General features: G+C 43.1%; 1 protein-coding gene across 6 annotated transcripts in view; it reads right to left on the reverse strand.

Annotated features, from left to right (window-relative positions):
• The window catches only part of ARFGEF3 (ARFGEF family member 3), a 186,356-nt gene that overhangs the window by 158,860 nt on the left and 4,841 nt on the right, over positions 1-22,655 (reverse strand). For all 6 annotated transcript variants that reach the window (XR_014845343.1, XR_014845341.1, XR_014845342.1 and 3 more), the window contains exon 2: positions 19,721-19,772. Coding sequence is in view for 3 of the 6 variants with exons in the window: in XM_085024869.1 (XP_084880995.1) it covers positions 19,721-19,772 (52 nt within the window). In the remaining 3 variants the exon portion in view is untranslated. The remainder of the gene's footprint in view (positions 1-19,720; positions 19,773-22,655) is intronic.

A 22,655-nucleotide genomic window follows, 5' to 3' on the forward strand; every position in this document is an offset into this window, starting at 1 on the left:
AGCTGCGGCCCTTTTTGCTAGAAAGTCAAGGCCGTCAGACCTGCCCAACTGAAAGCTCAGAGCAGGGAGGTGCGCCCCCCGCCCCGCGCTCTGGTCTAAGCATGAAGGCTACAGGGAAGATCCCAGCGTCATGGGCAGCAATGCAGTCTGTTAAAAGAACTCTGGCCCAATCTGGAGATTCATGGTTTCGATTTTGGCCAACCATCGATAAGGTAAACCTTGGGAATGTCTCTGAGCTCACGCTGGAATGTGGCTTCTACTCACAAGACACTAGGACGGTTCTGCCCTTCCCAGCCCCCTCCACAAGGATGAGAAGGATACACTGAGCAGGGGATAGGAAAGGGCTTTGAAAGCAAAACACTTTACGGGAATATCAGGAAGGCATAGTGAGGAGAGCAGTAGAATCTAAGGAAATCCTCTGCTTTCGTCATGGCTCAGGCACCTGTGTTCTTTTTAAGTCTCAGCTGTCTTATCTGGAGGATGGGGGTACTTCCATCACCTCTTCAAATGCTATCAGCCTCTGCCTCTTGGAAATGTGTGCCTAGCAGTTTTAGCAGGCTTCTCCTTAGAAACTAGATTCCAACTTTGTTTTGGCTGACAGTGTGGTCAGCCCTAACTGGTAGGTCAAGATTGGTCTAAACCTTTCCCAGTAATCCCATCTCCCACTTTTTCAGCCTTCTTCTTGGCTCTGGAAAACCTTCTGCTTTCCTGATATACAGGGCCAGACCTGTTTAGCGGGCACTGCCCTTCAGCCTTTTGTCTTCTTGCCTTCTGCCTTGAATGGGGATGTGATGACTGGAGCTGTAACAGCCTTTTTGTGCTAGGAAAAGGCAACTTTTCTGTAATGGAAAGTCAACAGAATCCTGGACACACCTTAGTGTTTTGGCCTACCTCCATTCGATGCGAGGGAAAATAAGCCCCACCTCATTTAAACCAGTCAGGTTTTCCATTACTTACCACCAAATGCATTCATAACCTATACACTCTGATAAAGCTTATTCCTAGAGAAGAGCCAATATTCAAGTAATATGTGCCTTCTGTCGATACATTTTCCAAGGGTGAAAGGGGAAATGAAGGAAGAGAGAGGTACAATATTCACTCCTATTCTAAAGCATCTAAATGGTAAGTATTCAGCAAATATGCATTGAAAATATAGAATATATTAGTAAAAAGAAATTTCAAGTCAGATCTATATTTGAACCTCTAGCATATATTAGCTGTTTGCTTTGAGCAAATGTTATCGCGCCAGTCTGTTTTTGTATCATTAAAATATAGACTAGAACCTATTGTATTATAAAGGTTAATAAGACAATGCACAAAGTCATTAGTACAATTCCTGGCATAGATCAATACTCCACAATTGGTAGCCTTCAATATTGTGGGGGCAGGTACATTATATATACCAGGGGCCCTGAATTTTAAAACAATGGAGTTGAGGGTCTTGCTGGGGAAGCGCAAAAGTAAACTGGTTATTTATGGCAGTGGGATAAGGCCATGACATCCACCTGTGTGCCTGGGGGTGGGGGGGAAAGAAAGGCAAGGCCCCATCTCCAAGCCCCCACACCTCGTAAATGCCCTGGACATTTCAGCTCTCCTATTCTATGGGATACTCAGAATTTCAGCTTAACCTACAGAACAAAGAAAAGGGACAACAAAGTGGTCCAATGACTGCCAGAAAAGAAGAAAAGGAACCCACCAATACAGCTGCAGATTTGTTCCAGCTGCCCCACCCGCCAGGGCTATCCTCCTACCCTGGGGTCCCTGAGGGTCAAGTGGATTCCTTTAGGGAGGGTACTGGTGAAGGTGCCTTCAGCTGCAAGTGACAGGAAACCCCACTCCCTATGAGGTTTAACCAAGGAGGCAGGCTGCCTCCAGACTGGGGTAACTCTGTGCTCCTATGGCACAGTAAAGAACCCAGGTTCTTTCCAGCCTTCTGCTGACCCAGCCTTGATGTGTCAGCCTTATCTCCTGGCTGGCTCCCCTACAGAGGCAAAGCAGCTGTCATTGCTGCAAGCATCATTCGAGTGTGACAAGTCTCAGAGGAAGAACTTCGTCTTCACAGGACTGAACCAGCAACCCTCTCACACTCTATTCTGATGCATGGGAGACACGGCAAACGCGTGGCCAGCCCGCCCAAGTCAGGCCTGCAATGGGGCAGCCTCCACTGAAGCACAGGGCTGATAATGAAGGAAATTCCTGATTCCTGTTGAGGCTGCAGGAAAGGGGGGGGGGGGGACACGATGACGTTGGAGGCACCCAAAGGTTTCTGTTCCGGAGAAAACCAAGGGTTCCAGTTCCCTATTTCAGATGCCAGTGTGTATTTTAAAGAACACTTTTAAAGATCTGGTGTTTTCCAGGTCTTGCCAGCTCAGGCGGATTTGTTTGTAATTCCCAGTTGGGCCTCTTTGCATTTTTTTTTGCATTCTTAGGAATCGGAAATAACACTTGCTTAAATCCAGATTTTTTTTTTTCCAATCCAGATTCTTATCTGCTCCTTTGTTCTCCAATCTAAAATCACCATTTAAAACTCAGGACGACACACAAAAACACAAAACCTTAATCATGCTGCAAGCAGCCAAAACACTGTGAGCTGATGTTATCAGAGAGACATTCACTTATGACTTGCTGCAGATTCTGCAAAGTACAGGTTTATTTGCTATCTTATATAAGATAAGACTCCTATAAGGAGGATATTGTTCACAGGACTGTGAGAGGGTAATTTCCACAGCCAGAAGAATGGTAGAAGCCTAACAAGACCCACCCCACGGGCCTGTGAGGCAGGAGAAGGGGGAGCAAGCTCCCTCCAAAGGCCAAGGCTCCTCTCAGAGGAGGCAGGGCTGGGAGCCCCTGCTGTTTGCAGGTAAGAGGAAGAGCTGGTGACTGAAGAATGAAGGATTCCAGTGTTGAAAATGGGAAGAAATGGTTCTCCAAGTACAGCCTGGATACCTGAGACCCTTGCAGAAGGCCCACTCGGTCACAACTTTCCAATCTCAAATCTCTCTGGAGTACATAGTGGAGCTCATCAAAAAAGAATAGCCACAATGATTTGAAAAGGTAATTAAAATTCCCCCCTCCTGTTTTAAATCACTTCCCTGTAGAGGCTGGACCTGCTTTCTCTACTTCAACCAAAGCAACAGATTGTAACAGACTGAACCGAGAATCGAGAAGCGAGCTCAGAATCCAGCTGTTTTCTATTAAGCCAGGTAGTAAAGATTTGCAAAAAATGTAAACTGCTCCTAAGTTTGTTTTGAAAGTTTCCGTTTCTTCTAAAGTCTTTATATTAACATGATAGGGTTTTTTTTTTTTTTTTACTTTATTTATTTTTTTGTCTTTTTAGGGCCCATCCATAGCATGTGGAGGTTCCCAGTCTAGAGGCTGAACTGGAGCTTTAGCTGCCAGCCTACATCACAGCCACGCCAGATCCTTAACCCACTGAGCGAGACCAGGGATCAAACCCGAATCCTCATGGATCTTAGTCGGGTTCGTTAACCACTGAGCCATGACAGGAGTTCCAGGGCTTACTATTTTTAATTAAATATTTTAAAATTTCTACTTTAATGTCTAATATGGTAAAAAACAAACAAAAAAACCAAACCTTCAAAAGACCCCTTTGGAGTCCTCAATAGTTTTTAAAAGCATAAAATGTCTTGAGACCGAAATGCCTGAGAACTGCTGCATTAATGTGACGGATGTATAAATACCTGTAATTAAGGGGACTCTGCACCCAATTGCAATGGGGAAGGGGCGTCCCCGCCCCACACCAAGCAATTCTCTAACAAGGAACATCCTTGGGGTGTCCTACAATCCAACCCAAAACACTATCCACTCGGAGACGGCATCAAATTCCACTTTTCAGTCCCAAAAGGCTCACCCCCCCCTCCCCCAGGCTCCGCCACCTCCTGTCTCCTCAGTTCAGATGCCAGTCACTGGCCTAGGTTGTCACCTGTGCTTCTGACGAACCAGCTACAGATCAGACGCTCCAAGAACACCCTCCTAACGGGTGGGATTAACTTGCAGGAGCAGTTCCGAGAACTTCAGAAACTATTTACTTACTAGATTGCGGGCTCATTATGTAAGGACAGAACTCACGAACAGCCAGATGGGAGAGATGCTTAGGGCGAGATGCGTGGGAAGGAGCGGCCCCGCTCGCTGCAGAGCGCACCAGCCTCTGCAAGTCTCCCGCCTTCCCCAACCTGGAAGCCCTCCAATTGCTGGAGGCTTCCTTACGTAGACCTCATTGCTCCAGCTCAACAGCCAAGGGCCAATGATTTAATTTCCAGCCCCTCTCTTCTCGGCAGAGGTTGGAGAGCCGGGCTGAAAGTTCACACCCTCTAATCAGTGGTTGGCTCCCCAGGCAACCAGCCCCCACCCTTAGGTGCCCGTCCAAAGTCATCTCATTAACATAACAAAAAACACCTTTCAACCTCTAAGTACTTAGGCAATTCCAAGTTTTAGGAGCTCTGGGGCTGGAAATGGGATGAAGACCAAATACACCTGGGATGGTGACCGCCTGCCCTGACAAATATCCCAGTATAACTTTACAGTGGGCCCCTGAGATCTTCAGTTCTCCACTGGGGGACTCCACCGACCTCCAGCCGTGTGGTGCTGTGGTACGCACTGGGTGAAATGGCTGTGTATGAATAGGCCCTCAAGGTTCAATCCCGTCTTGTGTTGGTCAAGGGTCAACTATAAAAATATATACATATATTTCTTATTATAAATCACCATTTCACAGTGATATATATTTGCATATATATATACAACACACACACAAACAAAATGTAAAATTAAATTACTCAGCTACAAAAAGAAGGAAATCCTGCCATTTACAAATAACATGATGAGACTTGAGGGCATTACGCGAAGTGAAAACAGTCAGAAAAAGATTTCAAGACACCCTGAACACATCAATACAGAGAGTAGACTGATTGGTGGTAATAACAGACATGGGTGGGGAACGGGGGAAAGAGGTCAAAGGGTACAAACTTCCACTTACACGATGTGTAGGTTCTGGCCATCTAATGTACAGCACGATGACTATTAGTCATTATCCTGTGCTGCATGACTGAAAGCTGCTAAGAGAGTAAATCTTAAAACTCTCACCACAGACACCCACAATGGTGACTGTGTGAGGGGTTGGCTATGATAACCAGCCCTATTTATGTTTTAATTATCTTTTAAAGTGGTATGGAAGTATTGTTGATTTACAATGTAATAATTTCTGCTGTACAACAAAGGGATTCAGTTATACATGTACACACATCCATTCTCTATCAGATTCTTTCCCCACATAGATGATCACAGAATATTGGGCAGTTTCTGTGCTATACAACAGGTTGGCCAGTCATGCCATATACCACACAGTGTGCATATGCCAATCCCAACCCCCCAGTCCATCCCCTCCCACACCTGTCCCCTTTGGTAACCATAACTTTTTCAAAGTCTGTGAGCCTATTTCTGTCCCACAAATAAGTTCATTTGTATCCCTTTTTTTTAGATTCCATAAGTGAAGTCATATGATGTTTGTCTGACTTCACTTAGTATGATGATCTCTAGGTCCATCCATGTTGTTGCAAATGGTATTATTTCATTCTTTTTTATGGCCAATATTCCGTTGTTTATATGGATCACATCTTCTTTATCCAGTCCTCTGTTGATGGACTTGTAAGTTGCTTCCATGTCTCAGGATAACTAATCTTATTGCAGTAATCATTTCATAGTATAAACTTACCTTATATGATGTTTTATACCTTAAACTTACATAATGTTATATGTCAATTATATCTCAATAAAGCTGGGGGAAAATATATATATATATATATATATATATATATATATAAAATATACCAGTGACAGGGAGGGTGCTGAGATAGGCCTTATGGGCTGGCAGCTGCTCTCTGCACGGATGTTGAGGAGACCTGAAGGATGGAGAAGGTAAAAGAGAGGCTCTCCCCCACACAGGAGGCGGCATGCGGGCATGCTGAGCCCTTGCGGGGGGACCCAGTCGGCCTCTGTGGCCTCAGTGGGGTCCCTCCAGATCTGTCTCCTCTGTATCTACTGCTTGGCTGATGATCACAAGGGGGAAACAAAGGCACCTCACCAGGGTCCATCGCCATTCATAGAAGCTGCCAGGCAAAATAACTAGCTCAGCGTCCCAGTGGTCATACATGAGAGAAGCAGGACTTGGACCCGGACTTGGTGTATGACGATGATCTGTTTACTTTCCCCTTGGCAGGTGGTGTGCTCCTGGAGGAGAGCATTTGTGTCTTGTTTCCCACTATGCTCCCAGCAGAGAAGGCTGCTCCCTTGGCCCTGACTCCAATCTCGGGCCACCTGTCCCCTCAACCACTGCCTCTTCCGCCAGAGCCCAGATCCCCCTCCAACTGTCTTCCTACTACTGATCATAGCTCCAGATGCTGCCAACAGAGATGTGGACATTCAAGACCCAGAACTGCAAGGCAATTAGCACGAACAAATATTTATAAAGGCGTCCACTGTAGTGAGGGCTTGGGTGCACACACCTTAAACTAACAATGGCTTTCTTTCTTAATCAAATATCCTACTGACTTTAAATTACATCTATATTTTTACTATTTCTGAAACACACGAATGCTCCCCTCCCCCTCTTCAGCAAATGTTCTACTACTGGCCTTATCTTCTACGGCCAGCCCCTACTGGCTCAACCTGGGCAGCCTCTGTGCTTGGCCCCTCACCTCCCCCGCCTCTCCCTTCTCCCTCCCCCTCCCTCCCCCAGGACTCAGGCACAGCTGGACTCTGTTTCCTGGCTTCTGGAGCAAGGTCTCTGAAATAAGCATACAAAACCCCTTTTGTTTCTGTAGGACTTTCCTCCCAGCTGGTAAATACAGAAAAACAAAATGGGGCTTACAAAACAAAACAAGCAATAGGGAAATTACAATTTTAGGGGGGAAAAATAATCTCTGAAATGCAGCAGTTCTCCTGGTTGTCATTAAATTAAAAATGAGCCTTGGTCTGCTCCCACTCAAAACACAACCTATTCTAGATACATTCCTTTAGTTTAGGCCTAAAAGTGAGCCCTGCCATAAGTCTTCTCTTGGTGATTTTGCAGGTTCACCCATCTTAAGCATCCCTAAAGAAAGCACCTTAGTCGTTACTTAAGACTGTTCTCTCAGTCAAGTGAGCAGAAACAAGGAGAGCTAAGGGTTAATTATTTAATTACATAATTACCCAGGCTTCCCAGTGGGTATTCACACATCAATCCCAGGCTAGTGTCTCCTTCATCTTGAGTCTCCTAATATCTTACAGAGAGGAAAAGTCAATTTAGGTCATTTCTTGGCAAAGTCACGTCTACACATTAATCTCCAAAGCTCTAATAATTCATGGCTCACCCCTCAGTCTGCATATGGGACACTCCCTCTCTTAAAAGCTCTGGCTTCTTGGAAATTGCAAGATATTGATATTCCTACATTAGTGAGTTCTCATGAATGAGCAGTGGCTCACTACCACTTGTTTCCCAAGAGTTCTTTTCAATCATGGTGCTTCACCAAATAATTTACTGCATGAAATTCAGCCTTCTATATCTCAGCTTTCCTACAAACTACAAATAAGAAAAACTGAACTTCTGTGTTACGGTCATAATGGGAGAGGTAACATTCCATCCTGGGTTAAGAAGGCAAACTCTGACTGCAGCAGTCCTGCCTCTGTTCCAGGCTGGCTCAAGGAGACTTTCCAAGCCTCAAGGCTTCCCCCACCTCATAGAAGAGGAGGCAGGATGGAGATGGCATGGGTAACACATCAGAGTCCCTGGCACCGAATAAAGGTTGAAAAATGTTAACTTAATCTCTAGCATCTCAAATTTAGTCGGAGAAACATGAATTACGGGTAATTAAGCATGCTAAGAGTCATAACAGTACTGAACTATAAAACAGGTAAATGGAGCTCTCCTAGGTCAAATTTATTGGACTTCACTTGAAAAGAATATACATCAGGGCATTGTGTAATTACATAGTCCTACTGAGTTATAAACAGTTCAACTATACATAAATGGGCAAAAAATACAAATATGAAATTTGTAATACACAAAGATTTCCAAAGAAACTAAATACCATTTGAGTCTTTGCACTGTCCCCAGTAGAAAGGTCCTAGAGGGTGAGTAAGAGAGAGACAAACACCTCTAAGCCATTTACATCACTGAATCGATGAGCTCAGGTCCCTTGGAATCCATTTTTATAACCCCTCAATATAAGCAATTTCTCAGAGGCATACTTTGAGATTAAAGCAGGAAATTTGGACCTAACATGCCTGTAAGACACAGCTTAATTATAAAAAGCATGCACAGAATAACCCACACAGCAAAAATCCTCACTCGAAAGAAATAAAAAGACCTAAGAAAGCAATTTTAGACTTTTTCAAAATGGTGTATGTTTCCTTCTAACGCTTCTCTTTAGAGCCAAGTGCCATAAAATAAAGACATCAAGTACTTGTTCTAAAGGAAGGATGAGTGGCCATGGTTGGTTTTGGTCATTAATATATTGCTCACACCCCAAAATATCACTCAATCCCAATAACCCCTACCTCTTAGCCTCGTCAGTCATGCACTGCTTTAATTGAATGCATCATTTAAAAGTGCTTTTAGGTCCAGGGCTATTAACAAGAAGAAGCTTTATAATTGAGAGTTAGCCGTAGGTCTTCCTTATTAAAGAGGTTAGAACACAAAAACCATTAGAACTGACTTTCCAGGCTGGCAGATACACAGAAGCAGCTGTTTCTAAGTTTGGAAATATACACAGTGTTATCGCTTATACTATGTTGAAATGTGACAGGAACACTCTTGGTTCCCACAGCAGTAGGATAAGGAAAAAGAGAAACTAGATCTTTGGGGCACCTTGATTTCTACCATGGATTTCAGCACCCCCATTAGACGGAATGCTAAAGGGTTGGCTTACAGTCCTTAAGGGCTACTCCACATGCCACTTTCTTCCTGCGGGCTGGTCGTTGTGGCAAACTGCTCACCTGTTTAGGGGAAGCTAGATCTCAGAAGCTGGAACAGTTTAGGTCAACTCCAAGGCAAGCCCTTGTTCACTTAAATGATTCCCACTGACCCAGGGCAAGGCCGACCTCTCCTTCTATATTTCCTTTCATGGCTCCGCAAGATAAAGACTTCTCAAAAACTGAAACGGAGCTAGGCTTAGACTAAAGTGTCTTGAGCCTACAGGTCTTTTTTGTTTGTTTGTTTCCTGATGCAGAACAAACAAAAAAATCAAGAGAGTCAAAACTTCCTTACATTTGCATGACTCTGCAAAGAGAAATCAGCCACAGTAGGGAAGAAATGCAGCAACTACCAAGAGATGAGCCCTCAAGATGAGTTTAGATCCAGGAGAAGCACAGCTCTTTGTAATTCACCTGGAATGACACAGAAGCCTCATTAGAAGCATCTGTCCCGCATTTATGCTAACATCCTCCTTTCGGTTGACACAAGCTGAGGACAGGGCCTGGGGATGCTACACAGGTATCCTTTGCTCCCTCCTCCTAACACCAGGACTTAGCAAGGGGAGCCCCCTTCCAACTTCTCCATGACACTTTTCCATGACCTAAGAAAGTACCTCCCTGTGACATAAGAAAGGTGGAAACAACAATGATCAGCCTGAAACTGCCTGCCAAACCCATGCATCCATTTGAAATCACACACAGCCCTTCTCAGTTGATGTGGAGATGCTTATTTCCTCAGTTAAAAAACTAAAAATTTGCACATCTTGTAGAAGCTGCTCCAGGGTTCAAAGCACAGAACTAAAACACTAAAAAAGAGATAAAAGCAGCAGAAAAGCAATAAAATAAAACCACACAAAGAATAGGAAGCTATTCACACTAAGCATAAATGCTAATGAATGTGCTCCCATCCTACATGAAAGATCAGGAGGTCCCCAAATCAAAACAAGGAGGAACACGTCAGCATCTGAGTTGAAAGAAGTGTCTGGACCAGGCAGGCAAAATGAAGCCTTTAGAAGGCTGAGCGGAGGCCCAGCCAGGGTGGGGATGGGGTGGGGGGGACACTTAAAGGACAAATGGGAAGTAGGACTGTTGGAGTCTTTCTGGGAAAGACAACTGGCAGGAGAAAAGTAATTAGGCTGAGGTTGGCTCTGAAGAATCTGAAGAATCACAGAGAAGGTAAGGAAAACGGCAGCCTGGCCATGGCTGGAGTAACGTCTGGGATTGTTCCCAAAGGGTATTGAGAAATGCCAACAAGACAGTTGTTGCCAATGGCTGCCTTTTAACAAGATGGCTCGAGGATTCCCTGGACAGTTTAATCTCATCTGGACCGGTCCTATTGTAAATTACTTGGATTTAGAGAAAGGTCACATCCTGGGTCAGAGAGGGATGGAGGTGGGAATTCTTTAGTTCTTTAGAACAGAAATACTCCAAGTCAAATTCATGTTGGGGGCAGTAAAGCGCAGCCAGCATAGCTTTGCAGGTGGGCCAAGGACTCTTCATGGGAACCCAGGGAGAGCTGAACCCTTGTATAGTCACTGTTCTTTGGCATAGAACATTAATGAAGGTCTTACATAGGGTTGCTGCAGGGGAGTAAATAATACATATAGAGCACTTAAAACAGTGCCAACACATAAGAGTGCTATTAGCTACAACCTCTTTTTCTTCATTTACAAAACGACTACCAAAATACTCTCAGCAAACGGCAAGGGCTTAGGAGAAAACAACAATAAAATAGCCAACTTGGGCTAAGTCCAGCTCCACCATTAACTAGTTTGGGAAGTCAAAATACCCCACCCCAAACTTGCCACTCTAACACAAAGGTTATTTTGAGCTGAAGACATTTGAGAAGCAACCAGTGCAGGAAGGGGCTGTCTCTGAATTCCCCTTTTCTGCCTAAACAGATCTTCCCCCCAAAAAGAACTCGACTGTCATAAATCCCCTCGCCAGGGGTTTTATCATGCAGGGAAGACGGCTCTCATCACAGGAGAAAAGGCGAGGAGTTAACAGCACACCACAGACGTTGTCACAACCACCATATCCCCATCCACTTTCCTAAGTGCCCACTGATCTTTCCTAAACATCATCTGTTCTCCCATAAGTGGCCATTCTCCCCCTCCCTTTTCCCTGTTAAGATGGTCTATAAACTCTCCATTTCTCCAATCCTTAGGGCATTCACTGCTTTCTGTGATGTCTCTATGCACGTAAAATTAAAATGTAATAAATGTGTGTGACTTTAAAAAAAATTAATCAAGGTCTTGATGACTACCACCTCCCTCAACCTCAGTCTAATAATACTCATTAGATTTAGCCAGGGCTTTGCTTGAGTAGAGAGTAAGGGATTAAAGACTAAATTAGCTGAGGTCAATGGATTGGGTGTTGGGTTTGTGGTCTACTCTTTGGGACTTACCCTTTCAGTCAGTGACATAATACAGGTTCTTTTGCCAAAGTTGAGATTTCCATTGTGGCACAGATTCTTCCAAATATTATGTTTTCCAAAAATGTAAGAGATCAGGACTCAAGATTGCTGAGATGCACAGGGCAGAGTCTGGCAGTTTCATCCTATGAACACATAGAGGGCACTGAACTAGGGGCTGAAAAGATCTGTAATTTATACATATGAACTCCTTGAAGACAAGGTCTCAGAATAGACCCCTTAAACAACTGCCAACCTGATTGACAAGTGCCATGGCAGAATCGTGTGAAGAGTACAGCGAGGGCACAAAGGAGAGAAGGATGGGTAGGATGAGGAAGTGAGAAAGGAGGCATGTTATAAGATGCACAGTGAATAATCCTGATGAAGAGAGCAGCTCAGAATGTCCCCCTAGTATTTTAGTGTCCCATAGAAAAGGGAGCATTGGATTGCTAACCAAAGACTTCCAGACCTACTGTTTTGGTCTAAGCTTTGGTGGGCAGAAGCTCTATTTCAACATGAGATGATCTCCAGAGGGAGAGGAGCAGAGATTGGGAAATGCCTTCAGTAAAACATTGTGCACGTGGGAGAGAGTATCCTAGAAGGGGGGCTCTCGCTAAACATGGCCTTGGTCATGGGAAAGAGCTTGCTTCTCTGATGGCAAATGCCACAGAGGTTCCACTCAAAACAGGACAGACGGCAGTTCCCGTCGTGGCGCAGTGGTTAACGAATCCGACTAGGAACCATGAGGTTGCGGGTTCGGTCCCTGCCCTTGCTCAGCGGGTTAACGATCCGGCGTTGCCGTGAGCTGTGGTGTAGGTTGCAGATGCGGCTCGGATCCCGCGTTGCTGTGGCTCTGGCGTAGGCCGGTGGCTACAGCTCCGATTCGACCCCTAGCCTGGGAACCTCCATATGCCGCGGGAGCGGCCCAAGAAATAGCAACAACAACAACAACAACAAAAAAAAGACAAAAGACAAAAAAAAAAAAAAAAGCAGGACAGACCCACACAGTCTACAGAATCTGGAGGAGGCAGAAGAAAGCTTGATTTGAATATGGATCATCTTAGCAGCCGTGAGAACTTTCTCAAAGAATGGGGATCGCAGGGCCAGAACTAGGGTGAGGGAGTGAGGCATTGGCCTTGGGAACAAAATTTAAGGGAGAACTAGAAACTCGGTCATCAAGATATATTTTAAGACCACATTTTAAAAACTCCAAATTCATGCAAAAATTCCATGATGAGCAAAATATCAAAATTGTAAAGGAAGGTAGGATCTGGCATGTTTATGCACAACCTGGTCTCATTCACTTCCCCCTGGTCCCAGCCCTGGGGAAGTGAGCCTCTTGGGAATCTGGTAGGGACAATGGAAGAGTTTTAAGAGAGCAGGCAGCTCAGCCATGATGTCCAAAGTGGTAGAGGCTGAAGGTCTGTGGGTCTTGGCATGGGCTGAAAAGCACCATCCTTGCGGATGGACAAAGAACCAGGTCAGAGCATCCAAACTCAAGGCTCCAAAATTTGGAGTTTCACATCCACTGGGGAAAACAGCAGGCAGGGCATTCCGCCAGATGCCAGCAGAGGGACTGACCATTTCCAACAAAGACTCAGAAGCAGAACCCTGCTGGAGTCCATTAGAAAGGGAAGCACATTCCCTGGAAATATGCCAGCAGGTCAAGAACAATCCAGAAGAGCCAAAGAGTGCAAACAGCCATGGTACTGAACCGGCCATAGAAGTGGCAGAAGCCCTTTTCCTTTTAACACATAGGGTTAGATAAAATAAAAGCTCTCAACATTTTAGAGAGAAAACATCAGACAGATTTAGCTCCTATCATAACCAAGCCAACACAAAGACAGTGGGTCATGGAAGAGGAAGTTCAATGCAAGAAACTAAATATTACTGAAGTTATGAGACACAGAGGTACTCCAGGTGGGTCTCACGAAAGAAAGCTGGTGATGGCCTCACGAAACACAGACATCAGCTCTGGATATTCATAACAAAACCCACAGCAGCCCTGAAAATTCCATAAACCATCGGGTTATCTGAGTTATCCCACCTGATTCCCAAACCATAGGGAAAAAGCAAGAGGTATAGGGGTGAGAAGGTAACGCAGAAAGATGTCAGGGAAGAGGAAATATTTAACACTATTTACTACTAATAGTTCTTAATCAGTGGCTTCCAGGTTTTATTGATTACTTGGTTGAAAAACCAGCAGCAAATAATGATGGAGTCAGTAACTACCTATTCCCCTGACTTGGTCAGAGATATTCTACAGAGTCTGTCATTCAAAGGAAACATCCTAAGCTGCCTTTTGCTAGTTAAACAAGGAGGCCATAGAGATGGGAACCCCAACCTGGGAGAGCCTGAGCTATGGCTGGATTCTTTCTTGAGTGTGAGCATACTGCAAAGGCCCACCAATTCACAGGTTTTATCAACCCTTGAAAACATGCAAGATCTGAAAGAAGAGGGGGAAGATGGAGTTCCTGCTGTGGTGCAGTGGGTTAATGATCTGGCTTGTCTCTGTGGAGGCACTGGTTCAATCCCTGGCCTGGCACAGTGGGTTAAGGATCCAGTGCTGCTGCAGCTGTGGCACAGCTTGCAGCTCTGGCTTGGCTTTGATCCCTGGCCCAGGTACTTCCATATGCTGCAGTAATGTCGCAGGTGTGGGTAAAAAAAAATAAAAAAGGTGAAAAAAGAGCAAAGGCAGTGAGGTCCAGGCTCCTTATGGAGGAAGATAAGGAAATCTCACCCCCAAGATCAAAAGCAAAACATTTTTTTCCAGGAAGGCGGAAGGATTTTCACATATTTATCACCTGACAAACTCAGGAAGTATTCTACCAGATGGGTTCCCTGGACCTTTCTCCATTCCCGACATTGAATCTCACTGGACACTCTACCTGAACCCCTATCCTGGTTGCTAAGGCTGCTCATGCTCACTGTATCAACAATAAGAATAGGCATTTGCTCAGTGAACAAGCCTGGGAAGAAATAAGCAATGCCTCTCTCCATCCTTAATTCCATCTGAAATGTTTTCTGGTGGGTTTCTCCCCTACAGTTCCCTATGCATGACCAAATCCCATCACTAGAGTCACTAAAATCATTCATGTGGACTTCTGTTTGCATAAGAAGTCCTCAGAGCAATCAATGGCAAAAGAAAAAAAGGCTTCAATTTTCTTTTTCTTTTTTCCTTTCTTTAAAAAAAAACTCAATGAATTTTATTACATTTATAGTTGTACAACAATCATCACAACCAAATTTTATAGCATTTCCATCCCACAACCCCCTCCCATCCCCCCATCCCCCAACCTGTCTCCTTTGGAAACCATAAGTTTTTCAAAGTCTGTGAGTCAGTATCTGTTCTACAAAGAAGCTCATTGTGTCCTTTTTTTAGATTCCACATGTAAGTTATAGCATATGACATTGGTATCTCACTGTGTTACTAACTTCACTTAGCATGATAATTTCTAGTCCATCCATGTTACTGCAAATGCCATTCTTTCTTTCTTTTTAATGGCTGAGTAATATTCCATTGTGTATATGTACCACATTCTTTATCCACTCCTCTGTGGTTGGACATTTAGGTTGTTTCCATGTCTTGCTATTGTAAATAGTGCTGAAATGAACACTGGAGTACATGTATCTTTTCGAGTCATGGTTTTTCTCTGGATAGATGCCCAGGAGTGGGATTACTGTATCAAATGGTAATTCTATTTTTAGTTTTCTGAGGATTCTCCATACTTTTTTCCAAAGTGGTTGCACCAATTTACATTTCACAGTGTCACAGGGTTCCCTTTTCTCCACACCCTCTCCAGCATTTATTGTTTGTAGACTTTTTGATGTCAGCCATTCTGGCTGGTGTAAAGTGGTACCTCATAGTAGCTTTGATTTGCATTCCTCTAATAATGAGTAATGTTGAACATCTTTTCATGTGTTTTTTGGCCATCGGTATGTCTTCTTGGGAGAAGTGTCTATTTAGATATTCTGCCTATTTTCTGATGGGGTTGTTTGTTTTTTGGGTATTGAGCACAGGAGGTATTTATAAATTTTAGAGATTAATCCCTTGTCAGTCGCTTCATTTGCAAATATTTTCTCCCATTCTGTGGGTCATCTTTTTGTTTTGTAATTTTCGTTAGGTTTGAGCTATCATTACTAATGCACACAATTGACCAGAATAGTATTAATAATTATTAACCAGAATGTTAATATATTTAACTTGAAAAGCAATCAATGGAAAAGAAAAACAGCACAGCAAAAGTATTTGAGATTGATTTAGTCCAGGTAGCCCTTTCCAAAACCTGAAACAACAAAAAAATCTGCAAATAATCACTTCTAGGTGATTATGCAACAGACATGGAAACTGAATCTGAATACAAAATCAGGAGAATGCCAAGAAATAATTTATGAATCTGCCTTCTTATATATTAAATACAATTCAAGAAAAGAATCATTAAAATGGAAGTACAACTGAAGAAAAGTAATTAATATGCCCAAATTCTTTCTTAAAAGTAGACAAATATTTACAATGCTTAAATTAAAAAAATTTTTTTTGATTTATTGTGCTCAAATATTAAGATGCCATGTTAAATATAATGACTAGACAGAGTAAGTGTCCTGTGGGTTTAAAAATGCCTGGAAGATGAATAAGAAGATTAAAGAAAACTGATTCACAACAGAGGGGAGGGAAAGTCCATTAGGGTGTATCTTCTCATTATATCACCTCCCCGACACCAAAGTGAAACAGCCAATAAGACTATTATTGATTCAATAGCTCATTTTTCTTCAAATTATGGCATATTCCTATACCCTAAAAGAGGCATTAAAAGGCTCCCAGCTATTGTAGATCACAGTCAAACTGAAACCTTCAGTTTTTTGGGTTTTTTTTTTTTGCTTTTTTAGGGCCGCACCCTCAGCATATGGAGGTTCCCAGGCTAGGGGGTCTAATCAGAGCTACAGCTGCTGGCCTATGTCACAGCTCACAGCAACACTGGATCCTTAACACACTGAACGAGGCCAGAGATTGAACCCACAACCTCATGGTTCCTAGTCCAATTCATTTCCACTGCACCACGACGGGAACTCCTGAAACCTTCTGATTTGCATAAAATTCTACAATAAAGTTAACGCTTGCTACTTCTTAACTGTTTTCCAGCTACTTGTCTTCATTCTCCTCTCTCGAAATATAAAACTTTTGAATGCAAGGTTCACATCTGCTAAGTCTTATTCATAGAGTTCAGTTCTCTGTACAAGAACGCTTGATATACCCCACTGCACATCTGGAATAGAATAAGGCACATTCCTCTGTATACAGGATGACATCATCAGCTCTATATCATTCAGACAAACACTCTGAATTATATTTCTAGTGATGGTGAAGATATGTAAAAACACTGATATAAAACATTCATCCACAGTTTCTCACCCAGCATCCTTCCCGCCAATTTTGTGGCTACCTTCTACAGTTGTGCAAAGTAGCCAGCTAGCTCTGGGACAAATCTCAATATCATGGACAAAAATAAAGCTCGGTGGTTAAACAGGGGCTCAAACATGGTCCTTCGGCCCATTAACACTGTATTTTCTGCAACTCATCTGGCCACACATGCACCAAGAGCTGGGAAATGCCAGTTGTCTTTTCATGAACATTCCCAATTTTTGTACCAGGAGCCTCTTCTGGCATCAGTATCACCTTCTCACCCCTCACAGTGAAGGCAGACCTTTTATCACAGACCACAAACCACAGAAAATCTCACACAGCTTCAACAGCACTTTGGATTGAGAAACAACTTTCAGAACAGTGTCATCAAATATTTTTGCTCCTATAGCCACTAAGAAAAAAGGAAAATTCCATTTTTCACACATCTTAAGTTGACATTTAAATTCTCACCCATAATTTGAATTGCAAAGGCTGTAATATGGGAATTAGCAAAATTTTAATGAAAACATATCACTCATTTAAATGCATCTAATGAAATCCAAATACCACACCATTTTTAAAACTGCCTTCATCAAAAAATACACAAACTCTGCTTTAACAGTAAATAGAAGCTGCATTGTTCTCTTATCTCCTCGAACTTGTATTTCCATTTTAGTACCCCCCCTGAATTTTCTATCATTATAACATATTTTAATACTTGATTTTATTAATCTCCCTATTTCTTTGTAAAAAAAAGTGAATAAAGTGATTTTTGTTTAAATTTCCTGTGGCCGTAGGCTTACAAATGTTCCATCTTCTTCTGGTTTGCGCAATCATTAATAATGCATACAACTCATCCAAACAACACTAATAATTACTTAATATTAAGAATGTTAATATAGTTAACACAGCAAGTATAATTTTATTAGAACTGTATTTCTAAAGAAATGGACAGGGCTTGTTTCTTTTTCTCCTCAATTAGTTCATACACTATGGACGAATATTCTCTAGTGCTCTAATAAGGTGGGGGTGGGGTTTAACATACTTTTTTTTCACGTTTAAAGATGTAAGCAATAAGAAACCTTGTTTACATAAGTAAGAAATGAATGAAGGAGATTTATCATCAAAAAAATCTTTTTGTCTATTATCCCATAACTAGATTCGGTTCTCCTCCAATTTTGCTGAAAGCCAAGAAGTAAAAACTAACTTGCAAAAAGATGTGTGCCCTGGTCATTATATCCATCCCCTTTATCAGTACAGACACTGATATTTCCATAGTCCTTTACTGGTGGGAAGAGTTTTGCAACCCAGGACAACACGCCTTAATTAAAGTCAGGATGGGATGGGAGACAGCTGTCCTTAGACAAGAGGGAGGGGGTGACTGTAAGAAGTGAAATGAGAAAGAAAACGTGGCAAAATCAGTTCCAAAGCAAGTAATTTTAAGACAGGGGACCTACAGAAGTTGGCGACTAGGAAATCATCTCCCTTAAACCATCTCTGTTTTGGTGCCACTTGGAGAGTTTTCACATTCCTTTGTGTGCAATAATATCAAGCTGGAACACCCCTCTTCTGGGCAAGAATGTTGCTGCCAGATAGTCTATCCACCTAGAAGCTTAATACCTACAAAAATACACTTGGTTTGATTAACAGCTGAATTCTCTTCTAATACATCAAGCCTGGAGCTGACACTACAGGAGAAGTAATACATTTTTAAAAAAGACAGAAACATAATTCTTGTTCAATCTACTTGAAACGAGAGAAAATACCTAATAAATCATAGTATCTTGACAATATAGAAACTATACTCAACAAAAGACTAAGTTTTTAACAATCTCAAAAAAAATCTGGAAACAATCCAAATACCTAATAATAAGAAAACTCCTAAGTAGGCGTTCCGGTCGTGGCACACCGGAAATGAATCTGACTAGGAACCATGAGGGTGCGGGTTCAATCCCTGGCCTTGCTCAGTGGGTTAAGGATCTGGCGTTGCTGTAAGCTGTGGTGTAGTTCGCAGACTCGGCTCAGATCTGGCGTTGCTGTGGCTCTGGCGTAGGCTGGCAGCAACAGCTCCAATTAGACCCCTAGCCTGGGAATCTTCATATGCTACAGGTGCAGCCCTAAAAAGACAAAAGAAAAAAAAAAAAGAAAACTTCTAAATAATTTATGTTACAGCTGCCATACAAGGGAAGCATATGCAATATTTTAATTTGAAAACCATTTATTCTCATTAAAAAATGTTCTTCATATGGTACTGACCAAAAAACCAAGCAGGAAACACACTTGTTAATAAAACGTCATATCAACTTGTAAAAATATGTATGGCGGGAATCTTTTAAGCTATTTTCAAAGGTCATCCTTAAGGTGGTGTAATCATGGACAACTTTCTTATTGGTTCCAAATCTTCCACAAAAGGCATGCATTTCTCTCATGATGGTGGAGGCGGGGAGGGGAAAGGGTGAGCTGAGGAAATGGGGAAATGGGATTCATTCTCTCAGGGCTGCTGCCAGTGGCTACAGAGTTCGAGAGAAGGTGTCCAACCAAGAGGCCAGAGAGAGCATAAATCCACTCGGTATGGTGTAGGGCTGCCTCCCTCCAGAGGGGGCGCCATTTCCTAACCCACAGTGGCAGATACTGCTCACTGCCCACATGGTCACTTAGGTTTTGGTCCTTTCTCTTTTTGAACAATTTTGTCCTTTCATCCCTAACTTCCACAGCAGGTTCCTTTGGATTACTGACTTCACCCACTTCAGGATAGGGAGAAATCAGTGTTTTCAGGTTCTCATTATTGCTAACCGCATGAAATATCCCAGTTCACGGGTGTGAAAAAGCCATCAGTCAGCAAATAAGAGGCAATAACCCACTGAGGTTATCTGAGCCTTTAGGAAAACACAGTGGGCAATTTTTACTTCCACTATATTACACAACTCCAGTCTCCTTACCTTAGTAAGTGTGGAGGGATCTTGACAATGGTATCCACACCATCCAGGGTTTCTGCAAAAGGAAAATTACAAAGTTAAAAATAAATATGTGAAGACCGAGAATCTAAATTATACATAAATTTCATTGGTGGTTCCTTTTTTTTAATTACTGTAATTATAAACGAGTCGACTCAATTATTTACATGCAAGTCATCCATACTTAAAAATTCTCCTTTGGCTCGTCCACAAGACCTCCTCTCAATCTTCAACTCCTTTCCCCTCTGAGGAGGTCAGGAGGGTGGCACCGAAGAAAAGTTTGGTTCTCCTGGCAACCAGCCCCCATCCTTAGCTGCGGTCCAAAAACAACTTCATTAACATAACAAATGATGCTTCCTTGCTCTCTTCCCTTTGGAAATTCCAAGGCTTTTAGGAGCTCTGAGCCAGAAACTGGGACCAGGACTAAATATACATTTGTTATTATAAATCACGACATCACACACTTCAACTTGTCTCTAGTTTTTCAGTTCAAACTCCTGATTCCTCTCTTCACTGTTTATAGAGTCAAGAAGCCCTGCTAATCTGAACTCGTTGTATTGGGGAAGGAGAAATGTCCCTCCCCACCCTGCTAAGAGATCAGAGGAACAGTGGACACTAAATGTACCCCTGAGACTCAGGAGTGAAAAAGGCCAAAATATGATAGGATCTGGGCCTGCTGTGGTCCACGGGGCAAAACAGAGGGTGTAAGCAAGGCAGTCAGCAAAATAGAAAGATGCATCAGAAGAGTCGGTGGTGCAGTGGCTACACGGCCAAGGGAAGAAGTAGGACTTGATGTCAGTTCTTAAAATGACACAGGATAATGAGAAAACGGACCCTGAGAAGCAGGTGCTGGAGCAGCTCCAGGGCCACGTGGGTCAGTCCGGCCCAGCAGGGGGCAGGGCAGAGCCAGTGTCCCGACAACTTGATGCTGCTTCCCAAGAGGGCTTGACACTGAACAACCAAATCACTGTAGTTTTCCTCATCAGGCAGAAAAGTTTACATTCAACTCAGGACGTGCAACAGTGCCCAACTCTACAAGTGCTGACAGGGAGCTAGAAGAAAGGGAACAGGGAAAGGCAGTCACAGAGCAGCCACAAGGAGCCCATCCCATCCCTGGGATACAAATGTGGGCATCACACTCTCAGAAACCGCACTGGGGCTGCGGGTCTGAATGTGTTCTACTCCAGTCGGGCTGGGAGTCGGAAAAGAGGGCTTGGGCTAACTCTTGGGAAATGCAAACTTTTAGGCTGAGGAGGAGCTGGAGCTGCAAAGGAGACAGAGCAGCTCAAGAGGCAGGATCAAATCAGGCAGGGTGTGGGCATGAAGCCAAGGTCATGCGGGCTCCCAGGAGGTTCAGTGTCACCAAGAGGACTGGTAAGAGGGATGTGAGGAGGTCTGTTAGACTGAGGTCTTGGTACATTATTCTTCACTGAGAGGTGGAGGAGAAAGATGAGAGTGAGTTGAAGGGTGAGCAGAAAGTGAGGATATGTTGGAGTTCCTGTCGTGGCTCAGTGGTTAACGAGTCTGACTAGGAAACATGAGGTTGTGGGTTTGATCCCAGGTCCCACTCAGTAGGTTAAGGATCTGGCATTGCCGTGAGCTGTGGTGTAGGTTGCAGATGCAGCTCAGATCCTGAGTTGCTGTGGCTCTGGCGTAGGCCGGTGGCTACAGCTCCAATTAGACCCCTAGCCTGGGAACCTCCATATGCCATGGGTGTAGCCCTAGAAAAGGCAAAAAAATAAAGTGAGAATGTGGACACAATCACTACATTCATTTTTTGTTTGTTTGTTTTGTGGTCCCACTATTAGGTTTTTTTTAAATTTTATTGAAGTATAGCTGATTTACAAGGTTGTGATAATTTCTGCTGTACAACAAAGTGACCCAGTCATACACATACACATATCCTTTCTCCCTCAGAATCTTCTCCTACATAGAATGTAAATTGGTGCAACCACTGTAGAAAACAGTATGGAGAATCCTCAGAAAACTAAAAATAGAATTACCATTTCATCCAGCAATCCCACTCCTGGGCATCTATCCAGAGAAAAATAGTGACTCAAAAAGATACATGTACCCAATGTTCATGGCACCACTATATACAATAGCCAAGACATGGAAACAACCTAAATGTCTACCCAGAGAAGAGTGGATAAAGAAGATGTGGTACATATACATGATGGAATATCACTCAGCCATTAAAAGGAAAGAAACAACTGCATTTGCAGCACCATGGATGGACCTAGGAATTATCATGCTAAGTGAAGTCAGTCAGACAATGAGACACCGACATCAGATGCTATCACTTACATGTGGAATCTAAAAAAAGGACACAATGAGCTTCTTTGTAGAACAGATACTGACTCACAGACTTTGAAAAATTTATGGTTTCCAAAGGAGACAGGTTGGGGGGCGGCGGGATGCACTGAGGATTTGGGATAGAAATGCTGTAAAATTTGGTTGTGATGATTGTTGTACACCTATAAATGTAATAAAATTCACTGAGTAATTAAAAAAAAAAAAAAGAATCTTTTCCCACATAGATTATCACAGAATACTGGGTAGAGTTCTCAATGCAATCACTACATTCACTTTTTTTTTTTTTTTTGGTCTTTTTTTAGGGCTGCACCCAAGGCGTATAGAGGGTCCCAGGCTAGGGGTCTAATCGGAGCTACAGCAGTCAGCCTATGCCACAGCCACGGCAATGCAGGATCCGAACCATGTCTGTGACCTACACCTCAACTCACGGTAATGCTAGATCCCTGACCCACTGAGGGAGGCCAGAGATCGAACCTGTGTCCTCGTGGATACTAGTCGGATTCATTTCCACTGAACCATGACAGGAACTCCCTACATTCACTCTTGAAGAAGTTTGGCTGTGAAGGTAACAGACACTGTGGTGGGAATGGAAAGTGGGTAGGAC

This window comes from Sus scrofa, chromosome 1 (genome assembly GCF_054392235.1).
Source record: "Sus scrofa isolate SSC_HxYL_T2T_F1_AM1 chromosome 1, Sscrofa_HxYL_maternal_Yorkshire_Landrace_v2.0, whole genome shotgun sequence".
NCBI lineage: Eukaryota > Metazoa > Chordata > Mammalia > Artiodactyla > Suidae > Sus > Sus scrofa.